General features: G+C 43.1%; 1 protein-coding gene and 1 non-coding gene across 2 annotated transcripts; one reads left to right on the top strand and one right to left on the bottom strand.

Moving 5' to 3' along the window:
- Positions 1–398: 398 nt before the first annotated feature.
- LOC140616673 (U6 spliceosomal RNA) lies at positions 399–502 on the top strand. Its single transcript, XR_012017079.1, has one exon. It is a non-coding gene; the product is annotated as a U6 spliceosomal RNA (small nuclear RNA).
- A 14,354-nt stretch (positions 503–14,856) lies between these two features.
- STC1 (stanniocalcin 1) lies at positions 14,857–26,316 on the bottom strand. The gene is made up of 4 exons (XM_072796247.1): positions 25,958–26,316; positions 23,832–23,974; positions 22,897–23,108; positions 14,857–16,851 (listed from the first exon to the last, which is right to left on the bottom strand). Exons 1-4 carry the CDS (start codon positions 26,073–26,075, stop codon positions 16,581–16,583), a joined length of 744 nt encoding a protein of 247 aa, XP_072652348.1. The 5' UTR covers positions 26,076–26,316; the 3' UTR covers positions 14,857–16,580.
- Positions 26,317–27,858: the final 1,542 nt, after the last annotated feature.

Below are 27,858 nucleotides of genomic sequence, written 5' to 3'. Positions count from 1 at the left end.
GGAAAAGCATTGTTTGGTGTTGGACAGTACTGGATTCAAAGTATGAGTGGGTTCTGGTACTTACGGAGGCTTTATGCATGTTTTAATCACAGTGGTTTCCTTGCAGAGTTTGGGTCAAACAAGAGAGGGGCACTTAAAAAAATCCACAGGAAATTCTTTTTTCTTTCCACAAACTAAATACAAGATGGAGGCTATGGTGGTGCATGTTTATATACGCATATGTGTATCTAACTTCTAAAGGCCTTCTTTATCATAAAAGCAATGAGATCGCCATATAATTTGCTTTTTACAATAAAGGAAGCAGCTTCTGAAAAAATGTATGACAAGTGTTTTTTTTTTTTTTTTTTTACAAGTGTTTTTTTTTATGACAAGTGTTTTGAGCATGAAAAATTGTCAGAGCACTCACTTCGGCAGCACATATACTAAAATTGGAATGATACAGAGATTAGCATGGCCTCTGCACAAGGATGACATGCAAACTCGTGAAGTGTTCCATATTTTTTCAAAGGCAAAAGAAAAAATAAAGAAAAGTTGTCAGAAAGGTTCTTGAGCAGATGCCTTATCTTTTCTGTATCTTGGCTTTCTTATCTGTAAAATGGGGCTAACAAGACTTATTTCCTGGTGTTATTGGGTCTATTAAGTGATATGCTAGTGTGATGCCCCCCGTAGGTTCTCAGGGCATGTGAATTTTATGTCACTTCATGCTGCCTGCAATGCTGGTTTACTGAGAAGGCTGGAGAAAGCCACAGAGAGGGAAGAGCTCCGGCTTCTGCTGTAACCTCTTGCTTGGCCAATTGCTCAACACTGAGCAATGAGAGTACTTCCTCTACAGATGTGCCTGTTCCCCTGGGCCCGGGCTTGAGTGTTTGGATTGCTGGAACTTGCACACGGGGCTAATGATGAGTTACCTTGCCCTTGTTAAAACTTGGCCTGGGGATATAATGTGATGTCAGCTCCTTCCCCTCCCAAGCGCCTGTGTCCCTGTCCTCTTTCCCTGTGATGATGAATTGTAGCCATCGGTGGCATTGTACATTTAACACAAAGCATTGTTATGGAAACTCCTGTAGTACACTTTCAGGAAGACTTGGTGTTGGGAGTAGTTTGGGCTCTTAATTAGATTCATTTGTTCTTGTTAATCAGATGTGCTTGTGTGCTTGTGCAGATGCGTCTTGTCCCAGTTTAAGGACCGAGTTGCCTTAGGCATGCCCCCTCCTCAGAACACCGTAGCACACCACCATATCCATCTTGCTGCTAACTACAGCTCTTTCATATTTATTGATCACCTGCTTTGCCACTGGGTTTTGATCATTGTTTCAGGATTTCCATCTTGAGACTTGAACCCCTACTAACAAGATGCAGTCATTGTTTCTGGTCTTTGATTCCTAACTTCTTCCCTTATATTTGATCTAGAAGCCTCATTGGGTTCCATAGTTTCTCTTTAGTAAGTGCAAGTGCTGTTGGTCAATGTGCAGGTATCAATAGTTGGGTCTCAAGTACTGGATGTCCAGGATTCTTCAATTCTGTCTTTAGCTGATTCCTTGCATAGAGGCCATTTAGAGGTCAAATCCTGCCTGACCAAATATACCCATCCCTGCTGCCAGAAAAACCTTTCTGGAAGGGCTTCTGGAATCCAGACTAAAACCTTGAGGAGATTCTGATTCAGAAGGTTAGAAAAGGGGTTGGGGTAATGTAAACTAAGGGGGAATGGGGCCTAGACCTGCCTAGGATACCAGGTGCTTCTGATACAGGTGGTTCATGGATCATTCACTCTGGGCCACACTGACCAATGCTGAAATTTCTGAAGTCTGGTTTTCACATAAAGGGTGATGCTGTCATGTTGGCCAACAGAGACTTAAAGCCACAAGTTTAAACACTAGGTAAGAATGATTGTTGTAAATCAGAGCTTCTTTGGGGACTGAAAACAATTTAATTTTCTAAATAAGTTAAACATTCTCTCTCTAAGTTTGTCTGTCCTAAACATTTTGCTTGATTAGCTCTTTCTTCAGAGGAAATTCAGAGGTGAATTTCAGGCCAGGCTTTGTTCAAATAACTTTAATATTTGAATTTGTTCAAGTCTGTGTTTAAAAATGATGCCTGGCCTTACAGAATAGAAAGTGTATTCTCATCAGGTACCATTGTCACTTCTCCCCCTCCAGTCCCTGCCCTCGATCTGCCCCATGCTCCAGCTGGCTCCCACAAATGCTAATGTCTTTCCGATAAATGCTTCATGGGTGATCTTTCTCTCAGCCATACTTTTGGAGGAAGAGATGAAAGGAGACTGAAAAATTAAAATCAAGATAAGCGGTCTCTCCCTTGGAATGTTATTAGGAGGATGTGGTCATTTAAAAGTACTTTCCCCTCTTCTCCTTAGTGTTTGACATGTGAAGTCATGGAAGATGCTATCACACCTTGCTTTATTAACATAGCTAGAGTCACCTGTTTTGAAAAGCCCAGCCACATTAACCTTAAATGAAAAGAAAGTGGAACAAAAGGAAAGATAAAGGGAAACTAGGTTTTGGCAGCGGGAGACGCCAGCTCTCAGCCAGGCCCCTGCAGCTACTCTGTTAAATGGTCCCATGAATTTATTTTACAGGGAAATCATTTCTACTATCTGAGTATACTGAGTGTGCCATTGTCCAGACAAGATTCAGAACCCCGTTAAGTTATGTAACGTGTTGATCTGCAGGAGAACAAAGAAGGGGGCAGAAAGCTAGAGAAGGAACTAGATGGTGGAGATGGCGAGGATTGGCTTTCTTTGGAACCCAGGAGGACTTGCCAAGGAGGGTCATAGGGTTCGGGAGAAGTTGGACTGAGGATTACACGCTAACGCCACAGCCCGAGCCTGAGGCCAGGAGCGTGTGCTGGCAATGCTGGGCTCTCGCAGGAAAGGCGAAGTGAAGCAGGACTGGGAATGCGGGCTTTACTGCAGCTGCCAGAAGCTCTACAGCGAGGCACAGTAGCTAATTCTCTTTCTTTGCACTGAGCCCCAGGCTGACCATTTTATTTCTTCTTATTAGAGATGAAATATTCTTGAAAGATGGGTGAGGTGGTGGTAGTTAGAGTAGGAGTGGTCTTTTTGGGTGTGGTGACCTTCTAGCCCAGATTTCATGAGATATGCAGATTCCCTGTGTCCTTCTTCATGGACCTCATAAGTCACTTGTCAAAGCATCTGCTCCGATTTGGGGATTGGAGACCTCCATTCTTTGTTTCTTGTCACCAAATTTGTCACCGAGTGACTATGAGTCCTGTAACTTGACTTCCAGGTCTGCTACTTCCCTGCCAGGGATTTTAGTTCATTAGAATATTAAGATACTTCGTTATTCAATAGAATAATGAGGACTGAGGAATGGATTTGCTCAAAAGCGAGACAGTTGGTTTTGCTTTGGTTCCCGAGCTTAGGTAGAAGCTCTTCCCTACGAATGGTCATCTTGGTCACACAGCCTCACTCTCTTGAGTGATGAGGGGGCAAAGATTGGGTGTGAATTTATTTTTCCACTTGGGAAAACAGCGCAAAGTATTTGTCCTCCCGATGGCTTCATGAACATACGGAAGGGAACAACAAATTTGTACCCTGGTAGGAAGTGTTTTTTTATTCATTAAAAACACTGGACAAATTTTTGAGCTGTTATTATTTTGTAGGAGTGAAGGGGCTCATCAGTCCTGGACCATGATGAATCCAGAGACTGGCACTTATTATGAGCTGGGTGATGATGTTGCATGATATACGAATTGCCTTGACCTTGCATTGTGTGATTCAGCAGTTTTCTTGGAACAGACACATCTCTTCAATATCAAAATCGTTGGATGTATATGTGAACAGCTGTCAGTCAAGTATGACAAAGGTTTACTATTTTAAAGAGGACATTTATATAGATACAGATGGCAAGACCATGGTATTAATATTTTGGCTACTTTAAGGTCAAAATAGTTTCATTTTACAGCAAGAAGTGATTGATTTGTTTAAGGCCTATTTTTCAATTTTGATTCTTTAAAGTTTTATTTTTGTCTTGTTATAAAAATAGCACATGTAGAAGTGCCAAAAAAAAAAAACCACACACACACAAAGCCCACACTGCAAAAGCCAAAGCCAAAATGGCAAGCAACTCTTTAAACAATAACAATTACTATCAATATTTTATTATGTAACTTCTAGCCACATATATGCATATATGTATATGGGTTCATATACACATACAAAAATGAGATCACAATGTACATATATTTTGCTGAGGTTTTTTTTATCACACACACACATATATATTTTTTTCTTTAAAGATTTTATTTATTTATTCATGAAAGACACAGAAAGAGAGAGTCAGAGATATAGGCAGAGAGAGAAACAGGTTCCATGCAGGGAGCCCAATGTGGGACTCTATCTCGGGACTTCGGGAGCATGTCCTGAGCTGATGGCAGAGGCTCAACAGCTGAGCCACCCAGGCTTCTCTTATCACTTATATATTTTGAATCTTTTCCTATGACTGTAAATATGTTTTTTATCCCTTTTAATGACTAAATATTATTTCATTACAATTCCCTTACTCAATGTCTTATTGCATATAGAGATTATTTTTATTTGGTAACAGAAAGGTTTTTGTGATTAATATCTCCACAGTAAAGTGTCACATATGTATATTTTCTTGCACTACATTTTCTTATACTACATTTCTGTCTGTGGAATTTCTAGTTTAAAGGCATAAACTTTAAGACACTGTACAGATATTAAAAAAAATCCCCTAAAAGGCACTGTTTTATATTCCTGTCAGTAGTGTTTGAGAGTTTTATTTTTTTCAAACACTAATCAACATTAGAAATTATTAACAAAATATAGGTGCAAAGGTACAGATCTTTTTCATCTTTAAAGGCTCATTGTATCTATTCTTTTGGAATTTGCTTTCGTTTCTTTTGCCGCTTTTCCTATTGGAGTATTTATGACTATAGATGCTAAGAGCAATTTGTGTGTCTCACATGTGTCTTGCTTTTGTAAGGAACAAAATCTGGAAAGACTGGAGGGTATTATGCTGAGTGAAGTAAGTCAGTCGGAGAAGGACAAACATTATATGTTCTCATTCATGTGGGGAATATAAATAATAGTGAAAGGGAATATAAGGGAAGGGAGAAGAAATGTGTGGGAAATATCAGAAAGGGAGACAGAACGTAAAGACTGCTAACTCTGGGAAACGAACTAGGGGTGGTAGAAGGGGAGGAGGGCGGGGAGTGGGAGTGATTGGGTGACGGGCACTGGGGGTTATTCTGTATGTTGGTAAATTGAACACCAATAAAAAATAAATTAAAAAAAAAAGAAATTACAAAGGGAAAAAAAAAATTTCTCACAAGCTGGGAAATCTGCCTCTAGTATACGCCACTGATTGTGTTCCCTCACAATCCCTTTACTGTGAGTGGTATCCAACATTTAAACATTTTGCATTTTATAGATTTGCTGAGGTATTTCTTTTTATTTTTATTTGCATTTATTTAATGATAAATAATTTTTTTTGTAAGCTTATACAAAACTGTGATACAAAACCTGATAGCTGTGTGTTCATGTTCTATCCTTCATCTCCATAGGATTGTTCATCTCTCTATAATTGACTCAAACCACTTCTTTCTGTAGAAAGTAAAGCATTCTTTTTTTATAAGTTGTCAATACTTGTCTTATTTGTCATTTATCTTTTATGATGATTTTGTATTTGTGTGCAGCAAAGTCTTTATTTTTATGAAGTCAAATGTACTGTGTTTTCTTCTGGGCATTCAGATTTGTAATAATTAGAAACAAATACATGGATAAATTTAAAAAAAATAAAACGTTGCCTTGATAAAAAAAAATCTGGAAAGAGAATGATCACTTTTTAATTAATTTAACTATGCCACATTCATATTCAATTAAGTTCAACAAAAGTACCTGTTAATGCCAGATACTGTGCTAGACAGTGGGCATATAATTTTGAAAAAAAGATTCTGACCTAGTTCTCAAATAGCATATAGCTAATGAGGGAAGCAAAACAAGTCCATAGGCATTTTAAATTCTCCAATAAGGAAGTAAGCACAAGAAGCTTTGGAAGCAACAGAAAGAGTAGCTACCTCTGTCTTAGGTAGTCATACATAAGGCTTCTTGGAGTAAAGAATGACTTCATGGAGTTCCAGAGGATGGATAGCAGTTAGCTAGGTATGGAAGTGTGTGTGTGTGTGTGTGTGTGTGTGAGAGAGAGAGAGAGAGAGACAGAGACAGAGAGAATAAGATGGAACAGTACTAACAAAGTGAAATTGTATTGTTGATACAATGATATTAACAAAGGTCAAGGAGAGCAAGGTGAATGCATGAAATTTCACATACTACATACAAGGCTGGAACTCACAGTGAGAGGTGTAAGATGGATTTGACTTGGTTGGCAAGATATAGTCTAGAAAGCAAGAAGTGGCTAGATTATGTAGCATTTTATGTTATATTCAGTGTGTACAATGTTCATCTTTTTCTGATGTTTGAGAGTTGCCATTGCTGGTTTCTAAGCAGTTGAGTGACAGAATCAGATTTACTCTCTGCAAAGAGTCTACTGTCCCCAAAGGAGGAATGTATCTGGGGGCAAAGGCAGGGCATTCCTGAAAGCAGAGAGAGAATTTAGGAGGCTTTTGAGAATGAGACCTAAGTCAAGATAGTAGTAATGTACATGTGGATAAGTAGGGAGATTAGAAGGACAATTAGGAGGAAATCTATTTGCTAAGAAGACAAGGGAGCATGAGTAGAAGACAGTGTTCAGTTGGATAGAGATGGAAGATGGATAAGGAGCAAGTCTTTCATAATGAAAGAAGTTTGGAGAATTCAGTTTTGATGTGTTTTGAGTGGCTATCTTATATCAGAGAGGAAATATCCAGTTGGATATGTATTGGAGATGTGGATCATTTTCAAGAGAAATGCTGCTTTGGGGTTATTAACATAGAAATGGAACTGAGGTATGTGAGTAGATATAGTACCAAAGGAGAGTATGTAGACCGAAAAGAAAAGAAGGGCCAGCATAGAACACTGCACAATTCCATCATCTCAGGGGTGGGAAGAGGAAGTGGAGACTGAGAAGCATTGTCATGGAGGGCCTTTTAACGGAGGACAGAATGTTTATCAGTGCCAAATGGAGCAGATGAATCACATAAGATAAGGATTTTTGGATTTAGCAACGAGAGATATTTTGACCTAGTTTAGAGTCCTTTCAGTGGAGGTGGATGCCAGATTCTAAAGAATTAAAAAGTGAATAGGAGGTGAGGAAATGGAAATGAATGCAGACATCTCTTTAAAGAAGATGGTGTGGTTACGAGAGAGAGAGAGAGAGAGAGAGAGAGAGAGAGAGAGAGAGAGCTGAAAGAAGAGACAGTGCTGAGAGGAGGGAGGCATAAAGGGGGAGGCTGCTGATGGAGGAGGGAGAGGAGGACCTGAAGGCCAGGGATCTTGCATGGGGGCGGGGAATGGTTGGGATTGAGACCTCAGGTGGATTCATGATTCTGAGACAGAAAGAGAGATTCTGGACTTTTTGTGGCAGGAAATATATAAAAGGATAGGTGTGGATGACTCTGGTGGAGAATTGAAGGACTTCTCACGTGGTGGTTTCTATTTTGTCTGTGCAGTGGGAGGCAAGATTTGCTGCTGGGCATTAGTAGAGAGGTGGTTGGGTGGGACTGGAGAATGTGTTCATCACTGTTACAGAGCTGAGCAGGGATGGATAAGAAGATTCACAGGTAGCATTGACGGTCTTGTCAAGCTGGAAGCTGATCAATTTTAAGTGACACCGAGCTTGTGCATGGCTTTATGATTTTCTTCTCTAGCTGAGGGTTGGGATTTTTCCAGTTGAGCGTGACAGAAATTGATGGGACAAGCTATTTGAGGGCAAAGCAATTGCATGGTTGAAGTGACTCACCATGTGCAGAAGGCTGAGTGGGGAGAGGGTGAGGATAGAATAGGAGTTGAAAGATCAGGAGAATGTAGAAAGGTCAAGGGCCTGAGGTCAGAGGAAGGCTAAAGAACTGATGTAGTGCAAATAAATGAATAGGAGAGCCATAAGGGAAGGATGCTGCAGTCAGAAGGGGAGGTTTTTGACTTAAGGTTTCGGAACTATATTAGTGTCAGAAAAGGGTGACATTCAATCTATTTTGGTATGACAATGACCGATCAGAGTGAACCACAGTCATACTGGTGTGACTGGTGTGTACCTCCTGATTTCAGAGTTTGGATATGAGGTGGAGCTGAGAAAGGACTCAGAGTTTGAGCACTGGATGAAGCATTCTCATGAATATTGAATTTATCCAGACTGGTGATGTGACTTGAGAGTGAAAAGGACAATCATGAGCCTGTCACCAATATCATCCATAGTTAGAGGCAGTTCCTTTTATTTTTTTTATTTTATTTTTTTTTTTTTTAGAGGCAGTTCCTTTTAATATCATTTCAAAGTATACTTGACCTGGGTAACAGTGACAAAGAGAAGAGGCATGTAGGGAAGCCAGATAGCCTATCTCAGCTCTTCGGGACTGCTGTAACAGAGTACCAGAGACAGGGTGTCAGAAATTTATTTCTCATAGTTCTGGGGGCTGAAAGTTCAAGATCACGATGATGGCAGATTTGATGTCTGGTGAGGGGTCTACTTCTGTGCGTGGATGACTGTCTTCTCACTATATACTCACATGGTAGAAGGGGTGAGCAGACTCTTTCAGGTCTCTTCTGTATGGACGCTAATCCCATTGGCAAGGTCTCTACCCTAGTTCTCTTCCAAAGGCTCCACCTCCTAATACTACCACATTAGGAGTTAAGATTTCAGCATGCGAATTTTGAGGGAGACACAAACATTCAGAACATAGCAGCTTAAGCCTCAGTTGGTCAGAAGTTTTATAGAACAGTGGCAGAGTCAGTCTGGAACAGCACTGAGAGAAAGTAGCCATTGGGGCCTACTCATCAGTCTTGAGATTTGGAAGAGTAACTATTTGGGAAGATGGCAGGGGACAATGTTTTTTGAGGAACTGGGTCTCTGATGAGAAACTGAAAGAGTTTCAGTTAAAAACTGAAATTAAAAGAGAAGGTGAAGATATTTACCCTGGAGGGTAAGGGCAAATTTTGGAAGGAGGATAGTAGTCAGAAGTTGATTCTGGGAGGAGGGGCATGAAGCATTAAAAAATGTGCAGCCATTCAATGAGAGAGTTATATGTATTTTTAAAAGTTGACTTGATTATCTTTTAAACCTGAAATTCATCTGTATTATATACTATTAAACATTTTGGAAAAAAAAAAAGAAAATGTGGATGAGAGAGGCTAGATTTGGTGGAGGGGGGCACTTAGATCTTGAGTGGTGACTTTGGATGACCAGGTAAGAGGCATGAAGGGATTAGCAAGGTGCAGGCTTTCCAAATAGTCCTAGAAGTTCCTGATGGATAGGGATGTGGAGGAGAGGAGCTCAGGCCAGTGTGGAGGGAGTGAGCCATGGCCTGGACTGATTGTGTTTCTAGGAAATCCCAAGGCAGATGAGAAGGCTGTCATTGGAATTGGTTCCAAGATTTTTGACCAAATGTTGGAAACACTGACAGTCTCTTTGGGACATATACTGTATCTGGTTTTACTAAAGCAGAGTATACTTGCAATGTGATTTAATTGTGCTGGAGTTGAAAATAGCATTCTGTCCTCAACTGGAAGCCACAAATCCCTTATTATAGAGTGGGGAGCAGGGATGAATTTCATTGGCAAGCAGAGGTCTGAATTAGTGAGTTCTCCGCCTAGCCTGCTGTGTGCTGCCTCCAGGTACCATGTCAGGTAGCACAAAGGTACTCATCTGATTAGTTATTCAATAATTAGGCTTTGGCTAGTTATTTGAAAAGTGGAATAATGTGTATTGCTTTTCAGACTTTACAATAGAGTGGTGGGGTGGGCTAAGCCAATGTCTCACTCTGGCACTCAAGATATCAAAGGGCCATGGGAAATTCAGTTCAGGGCAGAGCTTGAGTGTAGGGAAGAAGAATTAGTGAACTGAGGGGTATTGTAGGAATAACTATATGACAAAATAAAGATATAAGAAAACATGTTGTGGTTGGTCTTGCAGATGGTCATATTCCTTCTGTATTCTAGCTCTTTAGTTTGATGCCTTGCACAAAGTTAGCAAATCTTTAAACATGTTTGTGGATGAGTCTTTTGTTGCTCAGGTTACCAGGATAAAGTAACAGCAAGTGTAAACTTTTATCAGGGCTAGTGCTGGAAAGAAATAGAGGTATGTGGTGTTGTTATAAGCTGGCAGACTAAAGATACCCAAATGGCACCTGGAATTAATTTGTCTACTCACTGTGGCAACACACCCTGCATGTCCCAGCATACCCAGCTATTGCTGCTAAGGCTCAGAATTCTACCGAGGGTAAGTCATAGATTAGTTGGTGGGTAATAGAAAGATTTCCTTCCTTCCTTCCTTCCTTCCTTCCTTCCTTCCTTCCTTCCTTCCTTCCTTCCTTCCTTCCTTCCTTGACTCACAAATGCTTAGTGCGTGCCCTCTTTGTGTTAAGTACCGGAACCAAGGATGACTAAGTCTTCTCTCTTTGTAAGCATTCTGTTACATAGCGTGGCTATGCTGGGGAAGGCTTCCCAGGTGACATGGGCTTTGGGCCAATGAAAAGGAGTTTGGGGAGAAGAATATTCATGAGAAGGAATGATATGTGTGAAGTAATATGTGAAGATAATTAGGAGAAAAAGTAATGGTGTCTTGGGAAATATTCAGAAGTTAGCACCAGGAGAATCTAGGGCGCATGTTGAAAAAAAGGGCCCAGATTTTGAAAGGCTTCAATTTGGAGTCAAAATGCTCATTTGTTGTCCTCTAGGCAATGGGGAGCTACCAAAGCAGGGACGTGGAATGATCATGCTTGCACTTCAGCAACATCCTTGTGATGGCTCTGTGGTTCCTCAAATTGAGGAACTGACCCTGTTTTATTGAAACAGTTGGGGACTTGCCACTCAAAGCATCCTTGGTGGAGCATCAACATCACCTGGGAGCATGTTAGAAGTGCAGACTCTTGGGCATCACTTAGAAGGACAGAGTCATTTTAATAAGGTTCCCAGGTGACTTGTATGTGCAGTAAGTCTGAGAACACTGATTCTGGAGCTATGCTGATAGCTCTTATTGCGTCCATGTAGGTCCCCTGGGAGGAACAATCTGATTTGTTCTTTCTCTTATTCGACAGATTCGCAGACAGTCCCATGACCTTTTAAACTCCATTTTTGAAAGGCTGATAGAACTTAAGAAAATTTTAAGTATATTTTAATGATTTGAGAAATTCTATCCCTTTAATCATGGACTCTTTATTTTTTTCAAAGATTTTATTTATTTATTTATGAGAAACACAGAGACATAGACAGAGGGAGAAGCAGGCTCCTCGCAGGGAGCCAGATACGGGACTCAATCCTGGGACCTTGGGATCACGCTCTGAGCTGAAGGCAGATGCTCAACCACTGAGCCACCCAGGCGTCCCTAAAAATTTTATTTTTTAAAGTAATCTCTATACCCAACATGGGCCTTGAACTCACAACCCTGAGAACAAGAGTCATATGCTCTGCTGACTGAGTCAGCCAGGCACTGCAGGGGCTCTTAACATGTGACTGTGTTGGTGCAGGGGGGCATATACAAGAGAGTATCTTATCTATGCTATTTTATTCCTTAAGCTTGGTGATGGGATGCAGATGTTCATATATTGTAATCTGCCATTTTGGGTAAGTTGTAATAGTTTATCATCCAAATTCATAAAATCTTGATTAAATAGTAATGTATAGAAATCAACAAAGAAAAAGAAACCCAAGTGGGACCTCACAACTCAGGTCAGGGGCAGGAGTAGAATCTAAATGATGGTGACAGTGTGCATGTAAATAGTGACAGTTCCATTTGTTGAGTGTGCAACAAATACTGTTTGTGGGGGAGTTTGCTATGTGCTAGACACCTTAAGTACTTTATATAAGTCATATAATGCTCATGCCTCTAAGAGGTAGGACCTATTGCTTTTCCCTGTTTCATAGGGGTACTTTCATAGCTGAAAACACCCAGGTGTGAAGGTGTCAGACACTTGGGGCAAGAGCACAGAGAGTCGGGGACTGGAATTTGCATTCAGTTTAAGGAAATCTCAGGTCTTAGTTCTTAAACACATTAGTGAAGTAAGCAGCCTCTCTGCACAAATAAATGTTGACAGAAGAAGACTGAGGATGAAGTATCAGAATGAGATCAATGTATTCTTTATGTTGGGCCTGGTCAGAGAAAGGCAAATGCAATACATTTTTGGCCTTAGAGTCACAAGTCTTGAAGTATTTGTTAGCTGTCCTGGGCCCCTCTGAACTTGGGAAAATGCAGTTTGGAGGCAGAAATGGATGATACTGAGAAAAATGTCCCCATCTGAATTTATAATGTAGAGAAAATCTACATTAATTAAAAAAACAAAACATGTAAGAAGTCTCCTTGAAAAAAATGACGCCATAGAAGCCCACCCCTCGCTTTTCTGTGACTGAATTTATAACCATCCCTCAAGACTCAGATAAACGGGGGTACCTGGATGGCTCAGTAGTTGAGCATCTGCCTTTGGCTCAGGTCATGCTGGGGTCCTGGGATCGAGTTCTGCACCAGGCTCCCCGCAGGGAGCCTGCCTCTCCCTCTGCCTATGTCTCTGCCTGTCTCTCATGAGTAAATAAAGAAAATCTTAAAAAAAAAAAAAAAGACACAGTAAGTGTCATTCTGCGGTGACTCCTCTCCCCATTTTTTCAAGATGGGAAGTTTCCTCCTTTTGCTCTCACCCCTCTCCTGGATAATAGCTGCCACTTAGTGCGAAACAGTGTATTAGACATGTAAGCACTTCACTTATTTTATCTTCTTTTAACAGCCCTATGGATAGTTATCACTACCCTCATTTTACAGAGGAAGAAACCACTGTATAGCAATATTAAGTCATCTGACATCATGCAGTTAATAAGTGGCAGAGCCAGAATTCAAATCCCAGAAGTCCGACCCCAGAGTAAGATCCTCATCACCACAGAGCCATCTGCCTCCCTTGTCACATTGATTTAATTGTCTCTGTTCCTCCCTCTCACCCCACCCCCCGACCTCCTTCTAAATCATTCGTTTCAAGTATTGGGGATATCCTGCCTCTGGGTGCTTTTGCAGTGCCAGGACCACACTGGTGGTTAAACAAAGGTGCTTCCAGTCTGAGCACAGGGTAAAGGACAAGGTCTTCTAGAAAGTGAGAATAGAATAAATCAAGGCCTGGAAGGGAGAGAGAGCATAGGCCTCCACAGGACTCCCACACTTCTTAAGTGTGGAGCTCATTGCTTGGAGGGAAAGATGAGTCTTGAGGCCGGAGAGCTTAGTGATGTCTGGATCACACAGCTTCCTTGAAGTTTGTCAAGGAGTTTGGAATATGATTTTATTGTGAGGGTCACGGGAGCCACCAAATGGTCTTAAAAGGAAATTTGAAAAGTGTTGATTTAAACTACATTCATTCATATATTGGCACTTAATCTAACTTTAAAGAAATTAATCAGCCGTTAACTTCATGTTCCGAAAGTCTCATTCAAGAAGTTTTCAAAGAATAACAATGAAAGACATTGGGGAGAAAAATAACCAATAAAATGTAACACTTTATTTTTATTATTATTATTTTTTATCTTAGAAGGAATTCACCAAAGGCTTCATATTATGCTATGGCATCTTTAATTATAAAAATAAGCAAATAAAATAACTTGCATCTGTCATTACCATGATATGTTTCATAACCTTTATATGCACATGGAGCTTAAAAATGTAATTTAACAATAAATAATGACATATACCAGATATGCTCACTGTTTATTCCAGTACTCAGCCAAAAACCTAAATATCATTTAAATTATAAATACATAATGCAAATATAATGGCACAAAAATGTCTAAAGTGCAACCAAATCACAATAGGAGAATCATGCAAACTGGTCTAGGTCAGCCCCCGAATCACTCTGTGCAGCAAACACAAGACGAAGCTTTGGAAGTTTAAAAGGGAGTTGGAGGGAGTGGGATGGGATGGGGAAAAGAGAAGCAAAAAACTAGCAACATCGTGAGAACTGCTTCTTTCCATATGTGTAGATATATGTATTACAGATACATATAGAAGAATTACTGTGGGGAGCAAAGGGGGGTACCACGGTTTGAAGAGATCACAGCAAAAAAAAAAAAAAAAAAGAGAAAGAGAGAGAGAATCTACTGGACTGAAGTAAGACAGAATTTTGCTAGGAATACTCGTGAACTACTTGTCGCATTGGGGTCCTGGCTTCGTGGGTTTGCGAAATGGACACGACACACAAACTTGAGTAGCTTTTCTGGTTCGGAGAAGTCAGCCTTGCCTGGGGTGGGAGTGGGGTACCAGGAAGGGAAGGGTGGGGGGGGTGTGGAGAGTCAACTTAGCGTATGGTCTACCTGATTTCCAAGAGGCTAAGGCAGTGTCCATATGTTTGGGGACCTGGGGATGGGACAGTTCTGAGTATAAAAATGCTCTTAACAATCTGATGTCAGCACGCTTAGAGGCTGTGTGGAGACAGGCAGCAGCTCCTGTGCTTGCTGCTGCTGCTGCTGGGTCTGCTGTGATTGCTCTTGGTCCTTGAGCAGCACGTTACTGCTTTTAAAGGCTTTATGGTAAAGTTGTATTGCTTTTCACTTTTTTTTTTTTTTTTTTTGTTTTTTCCTGGAGATGTGCCCTCCCTCCTCCCACCAGGATCCCTATCACTCGGTTTGGTCAGATCTTGAGTTTAACCTAGTGAGAGGCAAGCACCAATAGTTTCTACTGAAGTGAGTTTGGAGCGGCCCCTACAGTTCTACCCCTCCTCCCTCTTCCTCCCTTGACATTGACCTTTGGTGGGCAGTGACGCTCTTAAGGGACTGTTGGGTTCAAGGACAGTGACCCTGAGAAACTACTGTTGTTCATAGATAGGTTACTCATTTGGCTTTGGTGGTTGCCATCTTGTAAACATCACGGCAGAAATAATCAAACCACCAGCTCTGTTTTTCCTCTTTCCTTCTTTTTTTTTTTTATTTTTTTTATTTTTTTTATTTTTTCTATTTTTTTTCCATTTTTTTTCCTTTTTTTTTTTTTTTTTTTTTTTTTTTTTTTTTTTTTTTTTTTGCGATCCTACAGAGATGGCCCAGCTGCCAGGACTACTTTGGCAGGCAGCGTGCTACAGGACAAAAATGTAAGAGGAGTCTATTAAGGCTGGACAGCCCAGGGTTCTTTATATCCCCTCAGCCCCAAGTCCCCGTAACTGAAGACCCAAAGGCTGATTGACTCGTTCCTGACTGATTTCATGGAAAGTCTCCCGCACCATCATCGGTTTGCCAGAGGATCGATCGGGCACCGATGAAAGGTGGCGAGTCAAGAACTGCCACTTCCTAAGACAGAGTAGGCCTTAGCACACTGTAAGTGGTCCAAGCCCAAAGGGATGCTCTTTTTGGTTTCTGTAATTCCCAGTTGGACGTGACAGAGCCGTTTCAGGATAGAGCTAAGTCAAGAGTAGCCTCTGGGTTGAGGTGGGCTGGGAGATTAACATTTTACCTGGGGTCCTTCAGACAAACCTGTTGGTTTTTCCTATCTCATACAGGCCCATCTTAAGTTTCGATGTTGAATAAAACTACTTCTACCCCCTTAGTTATAAAAAAGGCCACAAGGAGCATTTATGTGGATATCTGGAAGTGACATAGTTATTCCATTCCCAGGAAAAGAAAAATAAAGCTAAGTTACAAAACTAAATCTATATGCAATAAAGTTATTATATACTGCTTTGTTTAAGCAGAGTCCTCTGGAATTTATGTACAGTACATTAGTTTTCAGCTATTTATATTCCACAGTTAGACCTTAAGATTCTCTGGTTTTAAGACAATTGTTAAAGATACTTTTAAAGCTCTGAGCAGTTACAGTACATAAAGATGTTAGCTTTTTGTTTTTCATTAGATGCAAGAAGATGCAGGCCCAAAGCCCGGTGGAAGAGCCAGGCTTGAGCAATTTGGTAAATGTGTTGGAAAGGGAATTACACACCGGAGGGATCAAGACCGTAAGACACTAGCTCGTGAGAGATCAAGAATTCAAACACGACATTCATATTCGTCCATGGCCAGCACAGATTCATCACACGAATTCCATTTAACACTTTTATGAGCATTGAAGACATGCATTTAAATTAAGATGCTTCTCGTCAGCTAACTCTACTGGGGCAACCATCCTAAAAGGGTTCCACAGCTTCCAATGACAATGACTGGGCCTTATGCGAATGCTTTGTGTTTGAGAGGAGTTTGAGGGGACCCGGGGAAAGACATGGTGGAGGAATATGAGAGAAGAGGGTACTTTCTCCCGCCTAGAGGCAGGAGGATCACACATAATCTGTCTGGGGGGAACGCTGCCATCGCAGAATGTTGGGATATTGATTACAGAAGCCTCGTTTCATGCAATTTTCTGGGAGGGGAATAGAAAATAGGAACTACTTAAAAAAAAAAAAATCCAACCAGGCACAGTACACTCAAAGTCGGTGTGCGAACACCTTTAAAATGATGCTAATCTGGCGAGGCTGTGGATACCTCTCCCTGCTTATGCACTCTCGTGGGAGGTGCGTTTGATGTGGGAGGGAGAGGCCGCCTCACCTCGGAGGTTCCTGAGGAGGACTTTCAGCTTCTGTGGCTCGCTGGTGCGCCTCCTGTTGAAGTCAGCTCGCGGGTGCGTTTGGGCACAGTGATCCGTCTGCAGGATGTGAAAGAGGCTGGCCATGTTGGGCCCAATTTTCTCCATCAGGCTGTCTCTGATGGTGCTGACTGTGTCTTCGTCACATTCCAGGAGGCTTCGAACGAGCCTGTTATAGTATCTGTGTTGGGAAAGAGAGCACAGGGGACAAATAGTCAATCAGAGAGGGCAAGGCGAGGCCTGGCCTTTCAGCCCAGGTGAGGCCAACAGCCCAACCCCCCATCCAGATGGCCAGACCATGCAAATCCAGATAGTTCATCAGCTGAAGATGGCTTTCGCCTCGAACTTTCATGCGCTGTCTTCTTAGTTTAGTGCATGTGCTTCCTGGAGTTGCCACATGACGTGAAACAGCTCCCGTCTTTGTGTTTAATGCTTGGCAGACTTAGGTCACACTTTGTGAACAATCAAGCTGCCCACGATGTCTCACCGTTTTAGAAACACCCCATCATCTAGCTGGACGGGATCACAGAGATCATCCTTTGGTTCTTTCCCTTCGTCTCATTTTACAGAGAAGAAACAAAGGCAGGAGAGCAGAAGCGACTTGTCTAAGGTCATATGACAGGTTAGTGGTAGAAACAGGACTTAGTCAAATGTAATGAGGTGAGCCCAGGCCTGCTGAGACTGTTTCATGAACAGTCACTCATGTGAATTTGCGGGTATTTTGATACATCTTTGCAATCTGCCCTTTGCTGGGTGGTGTGTGTGCAGGTGGATGGGCACATGAGCATGTATTCGGACTCAATTTCTATTTTTAAAGGAGGCCGTTGCCTCCTCCAGTGGATTGTGCAGGTTTTCTACTCAAATCACTCAGCTAGCCTTGCTAATGGCCATTGACTGATCTCTTTCTCAGTGTTCCTTCAAAGGTACACTGTAGTCAGAAGGCCAGATGCCGGGCAATGGGGATCCTGAAATGGAAGGACTGGTGGTCCTTGATGGTTTCTGTTCCAACAATTCCAAAGCCTTCTCCCACTGCTCTAGCTTTTGCTGGCCGCTTCCTTTTTTTGAGCATTTTAAGGATTCTAGGTTAGCATCACACAGGTCAGCATTCCATGGGCTGGCGACGGTTTGGTTTTCCCTGCTCGACTGCTAACTTACTAAAGGCAGGATTTGCGTCCTTATTCTTTGGAACCCTCATGTGCCACTGTCCTAGGGCTCTGCTCCCTGCTCATGGTCCATCCGTCGATTTATTCTATGGCCACAGGCTAAATGGGGAGTTGTAGAAATAACAATTCTCTCTAATAAGTCATGATTCCAGGAAGAGAAATTAGAAGAAGGTGTGGTTAGTTTTACCAAAGAACCTGGTGTTTGGTATAAATCACCTTCATCTTAGGTGTAAGTTCTTTGGGGGGAACCAAACACTGCAGCTAAGTGTTATGGCTCAGAAACAGACTGTCTGATATGGACAGCATATGAATTACTTGTCCTATTCACTGGGGAGACAGTTCAGGGCATTTTCCAATTTGAGTTGGGATGTGTTTCTTCCGTTTTGAGGTGGCACTTGTCAAAACCCATTAGCTCTGTGTTCACTAATAAGAGACTCTCCCGATGACAGTGACCTACAGTATTTATGTGGAGAGACTCTTTCCCCAGAGGAGCCTGCGGGTCACTGGGGCCACAAGATCTTCCATGAAAAGAAACCTGTTTATTTTTAACTCACCTCACAGAGCACAGGATCAAACATCCTTCCAGAATAACTTAACCCCCCAGAGAGGTCCTTTCAAGGATGTACGGTAAACAGAGTGGAACACGGGTAATGAAGCAGAGCGGTCACCCTTCTGTGAGTGAGCAGAATGAAGCTGGGGGCCGAAAGAGAAGTGCTGTTGTCTGGGTCTCGGACATAGTCCTGGCTCTACCCCTCCCACGAGGGAGGATTATATCCAGCTGTTGTTAAAATTGGGATTCTCTGGCACAGAAACACATTTTCCAACCCTTTGGAATTATAAAGCACATGAGTCAAAGCAGATCTCACTTGGATGGGGAAATGGGGAGAAAGAGGGTTTTGGAAAAACTGAGAATAAACGACTTTGTACCAACAGCTTCAGATATCTACCCACCCACATAGATCCCCAGGCACCTCTTTACTCTTGGGCTCTGTGAGGACATGGGTCCCCTTGATCTCTGTGTCTACTTCACAGGGTGATTAGATCTTAGAGAATAAGGTTTCTGATCTCTCACCCTCCTGACCCCCAACCAGGACTTTATAACTTAGAAGTTAACCCTTCCACCTCTAGAAAGAACTGTCCATGAGAGATTGCCATCCCTCCAACCCCCACCAGATGAACTGTGGAAGACGGTCTTTCCTTAGCTCAACATTGGAAGCTCTTGCCTGGATGATGAAGGTGAACACCAGTAAGGAAACTAAGCTCATGTCATTAGCCTTGCCTCTTCAAGGCCACATGTGTCCCGTGGGCCCCACTTTGTCAAAGCACTTACTTTCCCTCTGTGAGGGTTTCTGTCTTTCCTCTTGCTTTCTCTGCTTGCCCGGGTATGACACCTGTTGTTGGAGTTTCTCAATGATCGCCTTGCCAGCTTGACTACCCTTAGTGACTCTCCCCAGATCTACCCTTAGCTTCTCTCATGGAGCTTTGCAAACCCAACAAGGGTAGGCTAAGAGGGCTTGTTGGAATAAAAGATGTCCACGGCTCCATTAGCAGCTCCTCCAAGTCTGGGAAACCTGTCAACCTGTCTGACTGCCATGATGGCAGCATCATTTGCCAGAGTGAGTGAGAGTTTAATCCTGTGCCTCTCCATTAAGGGCTGTAATACACAGTAAGGGTGCTGACCTCTGGGATTGTGTGGATTAATGAGACAGACGTTTCTTATCTAGAAGTCACCAAGTGAGATTATTTAAAAGATTGTGTCTTGAGCGAAAGTTGACTTGGCAATTGTCACATATTTACCAAGCACCATCTTGTACCAACTGTTCATGTTACTATAGCTGTTGGTAAGATGTGCCTTCTCTTTGAGAAGAGAATGTACACAAATGTAATTGTTGATTGCCCTCGGGCCCATTTATTCAATTCTCCTTGGTATTCTATTTTTTTTCTATTTTTATTCTGTTTGGATTGTGGATATTTCCTATAGGTTTTACCGACTGCCATTTTTGAAGTAGGAATCAGATGGTTTGGCTCAAGGCCACATGCATTCTAGACTCAACCCTGTCATTCACTCACTGGGTGACCTTCAGTGGGTCATGTCCCTCTCCAGGCCTCTGTTCTTTAAATCAGTAAGACGAGGCGTTTAGTCTAGATAACCTCTGTGACCATCTCCAGCTATGACATTCTATGTTTCTGGGATTTGATATATCTATATCATCTATATCTATTCTATATCTATATCTATATTCCTTCTTAATTTAACAAAGATGGTGCAGGTCTGCTTCAGGACCATCCTCTGCAGGATGACTTAGAACTATTTAGGAAGATTCCTTTCTTCACCTTTATAGGGTGAAGGGACTTGATGGGCTAAGTGTTCTGATCACCCAGCCTGGAAGGACCTTTAAAAGCATGTTTCTTTTTCCCACTTTGAAAATTCCATCACTGATTTTTTTTTTTCTTGGTAAAGAATAAGATCAGATATTCTCCATAGCTACTGTTTCAGCCATGCTTACCCAAATACACACATACTGCCTAGGAACGTTCTGTGTGAGGGTTTATAAATAGTCCTTTGTTTCCCTTGATCAATATTATTCTTCTGTTTCCTGTTCCCTATCCATGCCCTAGAGAGCTGGAAGCTTCGTCAGTTTTCCCACTCTGGATCTGGATTGGTCTGATTTCTTCCCAAGCCTCACATTGCTCAGCTTGTCTGATCAATTTTGCCTGCTTTCCCTCATGGTTGAGAGAGCAGTTTGCAAATTCAGCCAGGGGGACATCCAGCTATCCTTTCTCTTCGGAGTGGATTTCTGTCATGGAAAACATCCCTGTTCTGGCTCTTGGTCCACTCACAGGCTTTTGGATTCTCCCAGGCCCAAATCTCATGCTAGATAAGTCACAGGAAGGTGGAATGAACCTGTAACTACTTCCCTTCACAATTCTGTGCCAACTGGCACAACTTAGTGTGTATCTGTGGTGGGGCAGAGGCTGGGAAAGCAGGATGTTTCAGGAGAGTGAGGAGCTTAAATAGAGCAAGTCAGGCCCAGCAGGGAACCGGAAATCTCTACAGTTCTGAGCAGGAATAATATTAGCCAGTTGAAGTGAAATAATTGAAGAAAGAGCTGCATGGAAGATTCTGGTCTTCAAGGGATGGCCACTTTTCCCTACTTTCCTAATAAGTGTGATTTCTCTGTGGTGGAGAAGGGAGAAAACAAGACTCCTTGTGACCATTTGCTAAAGGTGGTACAAAAGGAGACCCCAGCTGAAAGGAACTGTAGCCTGCATTAAAAACTCTTATTATTAGTCTCTTCTTAGATACTTAGGATCACCACTCCAGATTCTAGATCATCCTCTCTATAAGACCTCTCCCTTCATAATGGAAGATATGATCTCAGTTGAAATAGAGAGGTTCATATTGACTTAAAATTAGTTACATGCCATACTGTAAGTCACAAATTGCCATAGGATCCTTAAAGATCTAGATTTATAATAATGGCATTGCTAACGTACCCCTTCCCCCCTGCCCCAGCTGACACACAAATGCATACTTTGTCCCTAGCCCCTGTCTACTAAGAATTCTGTTTTTTTTTTTTTTTCCTTATGGTGAAGGGAGTCTCCGACAATTAGCCAGGTTTTTTTTTTTTTTTTTTTTTTTCTTCAGATGTAACCAGAATCTTCTTAGGAGAATATTAAGACTGAGGCCAATCTAAAGAGATAGGCCATTTAAGATAAATGGTGGATTTGACTTTCTCGTTCTGAGAAAATCAGTTAGGACCCAATGAGTACTGAACAACCGATTTTTATAAATTGACCTGAGGTTCTGAAGAGCCTTAATGTGTAGTTAGGTGTGAATCAGAAATTTTACAAAGTTTTAATGTCAGGGGTCTTAGCATTTCCCTAAGGAAGAACTACTTTTCCTGTCTTTTGATAAGTTGCATATATGTGCATGACTAAACTGCTGGTCAGCCCCAGGAGGAACAGGCTGTTGCCACTGTTGGAAGAAGGGTGGCAGCACCTGGCTTGAAAATTAATCAGGGAAGTCTGTGTTAGCTCTCAGATGGTCTGGGTAACATGCAATAGAACTGATCTTTGTCAGTATTTGCAGATTTGGCTGCAGAGTCAAAGCATCCTAGTGCTTCAGGCCTGGGAGTCAAGTTTTGGGCTGTGGAGCATCACAGCAGGCTGAACTCATCCTGCCCTCCCTGCCCCTGCCATACCTCCACGCCAGCCCCATGGACACCTCTCTTAACTTGATCACAGATGGGGAAGCCCAGGTCTTGCTGAGAAACCCTGTAGGCCTTAGAATGAGGGTGTCAGCCCTCTTCATGTCAGCCTGGGTGTTAACTCCTGGCTGGTAAAGACAGTGAGCCAGTGGCACAGGAAGGCCAGGGCTCAGATATGACTAATTCAGCGGCTTTGGGTCATGTGAGAATACTGAGATGAAAATGTGACTGAGCGGTCACCAGAACACCATTCCAGGAAATCTTGAACTAGAGAAAGGAATAATATAAGCCTGGGAGGGAACATGGGAATCATCTAGTCCAGCCATTTCACTTTTCACAAAGGAAATCCCAGTTCCAGTGGAGTGACATGGCTTACTCTGGGCTACCTACTGAAATACCTGTGTGAGCATGGGACCGGCTCAGAACACATGCAGATTTAAAATTCTGCATTATGACATTTGACCAGCGTTTTAATAATGGCCAATTTTACAGTGCATAGCCATAATTTCAGCCAAATTTGATGTCTCAAATGCTTGTTTCCATAAACTTCCAATTCCCTTCATGCTTATGGTGAGAAACTGACAATGAAAATGCACCCAGGGATGCTGCAGATGAAGCTTTCTATTAGCTGCATGGAAAGACTTTTCCTATAACAGTGAGAAAAAAAAATCCAGGCTGCTTAAACTGTCACAACCAATCACAAACATATTTTTCCTGCAAAAGCTGGGAAGGCTGCAAGCTAAAATAAGATCATGACTGTGGCAATTAACCCCCTTCTGTGTCTGGCTCTGCCAACGCCCCGCCTCTCCCCCTCCCCCTGCCCCATTGCAAAAAAGCGGACTCATTCTGTACCTGTTGGAGAAGTGATTGGGGAGCTGGACGACCTCGGTGATGGCTTCGGGGTTCCGCTTGGCGACACTGCACACATTCAGCTTGCTGTAGCACTCCTCTTGCACCTCAGCAATCATCCTCTGGAAAGTGGAGCACCTCCGAATGGCAAGGAAGACCTTGGAGGTGACCCCATTGGCGATGCACTTTAAGCTCTCTTTGACAAATGCTTTTCCCTGCCAGGCAAGGGGTAGGAGGAGAAGCTTTAGCTCGAGCTGACCAGAGAGGACAGGGCATACAATATGTGGAACTTAAGGGGGCTTGCCTTGGCACTGTCTCATGGCCATCTGCAGGTCCTCACAATGAGAAAATTGTACACCGTGACCAGGATAAAAAAAATGTCCCCACTCTCTTTGACTACCTTCAAAATTCAGCTCCATAGACATAGTGAGACTGGCCGGGGTGGGGGGGTTGGTGGGGGGCGGGGAGAGATGAACCATAATCCACCACCCTGCAGCTTAAAAATAGCCAAAATATGGCTTTGTCTTCTTAGGATTGAGACTTTGATAACTCACAAGCCAGTGTGCTAGGTCATACAGTGAGGAGAACTTCTTTGTTAGAAGAACGTTTCTCTTTCCTCTTGAAGAGGCAAAGATTTTTTTGCTCATCACCCCTCCCTTAAGACAGCCTCTGTCAGCGTGGTACAGTCGTGCATTAGAGTGGGTGGGAAGTGTCTTGTATAGAACCGGCTTTCTGGCCAAAATCGCACCCGTGTGTGTGTGTGTGTGTGTGTGTGTGTGTGTGCATGTGTGCGCATGCACACGCTGGAGCTGAGCGTGTAGACTGAGGAGGCTGCGAAGCAGCGCAGCTTCCTCACAAGCCTGGCTCCCAAGAACAATAGTCTAACACACTGTTAAAGACAGGCATCCAATGGGAGGCATGGGTCAAGGTCTGATTACCTGAGTGTCAAATTTAGCAGCGCTGTACAAGAAGGATTTACAGATGTCGTACATCCCATCTGTGTCACAGGTGGAGTTCTCCAGGCATGCAAAAGCCCCGCAGCCAACCTGCAGAGCACTGTTGAGGCAGCGAACCACTTCAGCTAAAAGAGACAAATCCACCCAATCTGGGTCAGATGATGAGGGTGATTCAGAGGGGTCAAGGTGGCAAATTCAAGGACATGGGGTCGGAAGAACTTAGACATCCGCCAGGGGGCCCGTGGATAGCCCCATCCAGAGAGGGTAGGAGCAGAAAGATTCGGGCAGGCAGATCTTTTTGCTTATGAGAGTGAGAGCCCATGAAAGGAGAGAGAGGGCGTGAGTTTTCCCTCTTGGTCTCACCCATTACATACAATTCTGGTGGCTGGAGAAGTTAAGACCAGAGGCTGCGGAATGCACAGCGCTCCAAGCAGCTCTGCAGGATCCAAGGGCATCACCTAGAGCCCCAAAAGCATGGGAAGGCAGGAGGCAAGGGCTGGTGGTCAAGTTTAGGAAGTGGAAGGGCCAGGGAGTCCATTTGGCTTCCTGAAAATGCACTCCAGAGTAATAAGAATGGAATTTTAGCCTAGGTGGCAAAGAATTTGCCAGGAGTTCATCTGGAGACCCTTCCGATCTAGGGCTTTTAACTTACCTTCATACCGGCAGAAAGGGATCTGGTCCATTCCTGTTTCATCCCAACCCCCACCATAGGATGCATAATCTCTCTCATATTAAAAGCCATTGCTTTTTTAAAAGAGAAACACAGGTGTGGAATAACAAGGCAAGGCACCCCTTGTGCAAGACTGGAAGAAAAACCGCAAAGAACTTGAATGAGGCTTTCTACATTCTGGATAAGATCTCCCATAAAAGTAATTTCTCTCCTACAGAAGGGGGGTGTTCTGGCAAGCAGCTCGGCAAGAAATGATCTGCAGCCTTCATACCATAGGATTCTCCTCTGAGATCAAAAGCATGGTTCGGTTAGGCTTCCCCTCCCCCTCCCACCACCCGCAGCCTCTGGGATGTTACAAGTCATTTCCCTAATTATATATTTCCACGGGTTCAAATTATAACTTTGCTTTAAGCAGTTTTAATATGCATTAGGGTTGCTATTGTTTTAGGCAAGCTCGAATTGTGAATCACTGCATTTCTATAGCAACTAAGTACAAAAGGAAGTGAAGCAAAGCCCTCCTCTGGGCAGGGACCTGTGCTCTTTGGAGGGGAGCGTTGTCTGCAGCATTTGGACACCTGCGATCCGATCTTTGCTGACAGTTGGGGGAGTGGGGGCAGTAATGCTAGAGCAGCAGGCCGGACAAGTGGAGTCAGAAGGCAGAGGTGTTAGTACCGGCTTCCTAAGGACTCCCTTCCTCTGGAGGCCAAGATAATACACAATTAACTGCTCTGGGAGTCAGAACCAGAGTGAGACCTTCCTCTTGAAGGAACTGCTGCTACGTTTCACAAATACTCTTTTTTTTTTTTTTTGAGGGTCCCTCTGGCCCCAGGCAGCACCGGCAGCTGAATGAAGCGCAAGAAAGCTGGGAGGAAGAGAAGGAGCAGTGTCAGGGGTGGGATGTGCAGGGTTTTCTCTGCATCTGCCCAGGATTTGTCAGACTGGAGGGCTATGGTTCTGTAAATCTGTCTGCAGAGGGAGCTTTCTGTGTGTTGCCTGAAGGGGCAGGGAAGCCCAGTTATGGGGTCCTAAGGGTGAAGGAAGGGGGCAGCATCAGACAAATCATGTCTCACCTTAAGACCAGCTTCAGCTTCTAGAAAGTATAGAGAGCGCTTTGAAGCATGCCAACATTCAAGCCTTTCCCCCGCCCCCTTTCCCCCCCTCCCCCAAGAGGGTACGTGCCAGATTTCAGGCAATCAGGCTAGGCTTATGCAATGAAATACCCTCAGCAGAGCGCCCAGCTTCTTCGTTAGTTGCATGCAATTTATTAAACAAAGGAGCTCCACTTCCTAAGGCTATTGGATTACACTGGCAGTTTATTGCCATCAGGCATGAAGCACATTTATTATCAAGATCAGCCGTCACAGACACAGTTGCAAAAGCGAGAGGCAAATGAGGACAGCTCTTTGGGGGAGAAACCGGTCCTGGGTTTGCCGCTTACCTGAGTTCTGAGCTGCCACCCGGGATTTCCTGGGGCTCACAGAATCATTCTGCTCCGCCTCATGGGTTGCAGAAGCACTGATCACCAGCACCAGAAGCACTGCTGAGTTTTGGAGCATTCTCTGAGAAGTTTCCGCTAAGTTGTTGGGTTTTTTTTTTCCTCCCCCCCTTTCCTCTTTCCCTCTCCCGGCTTGAGTGAAGATGTGGATCTGGATACACTGAAAGCCTAGGTGAGGATTTGATGAGGATTTTTTTTTTTTGTTGCTGCTGATGCTGCTGCTGCTTCTGCTTGCTGCTGCTTGCTGCTGCTGCTGCTGCTGCTGCTGCTGCAGTGGCTGCTTCTTGCACCTCTGGCTTTTACAAACTGGGGACCCAAGAGCTGCACCCAGGGATTTTATAGCCGTTCTTATCGGTCCTTAGGATCAGGGACCAATCAGGTCCCTCAACTGGTCTGGCTAGCCAATCGGAGGGCACGCTCATTGGGCTGGAGCTGTTTGACTTCTTAGAAATATTTTCCAGCAAATTAAAAGTACCTGCTGCCAATGTTTTACATGTGTGTGTGTGACAGTGTGTGCATGGATGTGTGAAAAGCTATTTTCACGGAATTAAGGATGACTGTGTATTGATTGAACTAAGGGAAAATCAGATGAAAATCTCAACAAGGTGCTTTTGGAAATCCATCCTTTTTTAAAAAAAGAATGAGCTGGTGGGGGGAGGGATGAGCAGCATCAGCAGGATGGGGCTGTGTGGTCTCTTTGAATTCTAATTTAGCCTCTTTATAGCAATTTTGGTCTGATTTTACCAGCACACTGTCTATGTTGTAAGCTACACGCACCGGGCTGTCTCCCCATCTCGTTGGCACATACATATCCACAGGTCTGCGGCACTCTGGGCATCCGGAGTTCTCATTCACATATATGAGCCCCCGAGGAGGGACATATATGAGTGGAAGGGCCCTGATGGACTGGGATAGGATAGCTCTGAGCTGTGGCTCCAAATCCTCTACTGACATGACTGTGGTCAAGTCCTTTTACCTTGTTCTGCCTCTGTTTTCAAATCTGTGAAATGTCCACGTTGGAGTCTAGCATTACTTTCATCTCTAAAACTATGATTCTCCAGTAACAAAAATTAACCTCGAGTCCATCTTTTTTAGTCACCAGCAGGATTGCCAACTCCAGGAGCATTAGTTACTATAGGTACACACATGCATACCTCCACACTCTACACTCAACAGGGAGACATCGTGAATGCTTGAAAATTAACACACCGTGTTTTCAAGCTCAGGGACTTCATAATCACATTGAAACAATAAGCTGGCCAAAGCAAGGCTAAACCTGCTAGGTAAACCCATTTATTTCTTGAGTGTGGGGAAGGGGTTTGGGGACAGGCAGGACTGGAAAGAAGGTGTAGGAAAAGACCAGAATGTGTAAGAAGAAGACTGATAAGCTCTAGAGTTAATGGGGAAATTACAGTGGCATCACAAATCATCCCTAGTGTAGAAGCTCATATTTTCTTATAAGTAGGCAACACTGAAGCATGTCCCCAACTTTTGAAGAAGGCTGATAATCCAGGAAAGGATTTACCACAGTAAAAAAAAAAAAAAAAAGAAAGAAAATTGGTCATTGCATCAAGGGCTGGGGTGAAGTGAAGGAATGAAGGAAGAAAACCTTTACAAAATTTTAGGATGTAAATGAGAAAGGGCCATTGGAGATTCACAGAGCTGGGAACAAGGTGATCTTGCAAAGAAACGAAGCCACAGTGGTTTCAGTTTAGATCCTAAAATCTTCAAAGGTTGAAGAAAGATTGCCAACTTTACTAACCACAAACCAAGATTCAGCTCTGTAGGTGTGAGGGGAGTGGGCGTGCTGAGTGATTATAGCACCCCCCCCCCCCAAAAAAAGA

Source organism: Canis lupus, chromosome 24, assembly GCF_048164855.1.
Source record: "Canis lupus baileyi chromosome 24, mCanLup2.hap1, whole genome shotgun sequence".
NCBI lineage: Eukaryota > Metazoa > Chordata > Mammalia > Carnivora > Canidae > Canis > Canis lupus.
Note: the sequence above shows the minus strand (reverse complement) of the source record. Positions and strands in the feature narration are given on the sequence as shown.

Coding starts and splice junctions, on each gene's coding strand:
- STC1 (XM_072796247.1), bottom strand. CDS start 26,075: ATGCTCCAAAACTCAGCAGTGCTTCTGGTGCTGGTGATCAGTGCTTCT. Junction 23,109..23,831: donor CTGCTAAATTTGACACTCAG/GTAATCAGACCT, acceptor CTTGCCTGGCAG/GGAAAAGCATTTGTCAAAGA. Junction 16,852..22,896: donor CCCAATCACTTCTCCAACAG/GTACAGAATGAG, acceptor TTCCCAACACAG/ATACTATAACAGGCTCGTTC.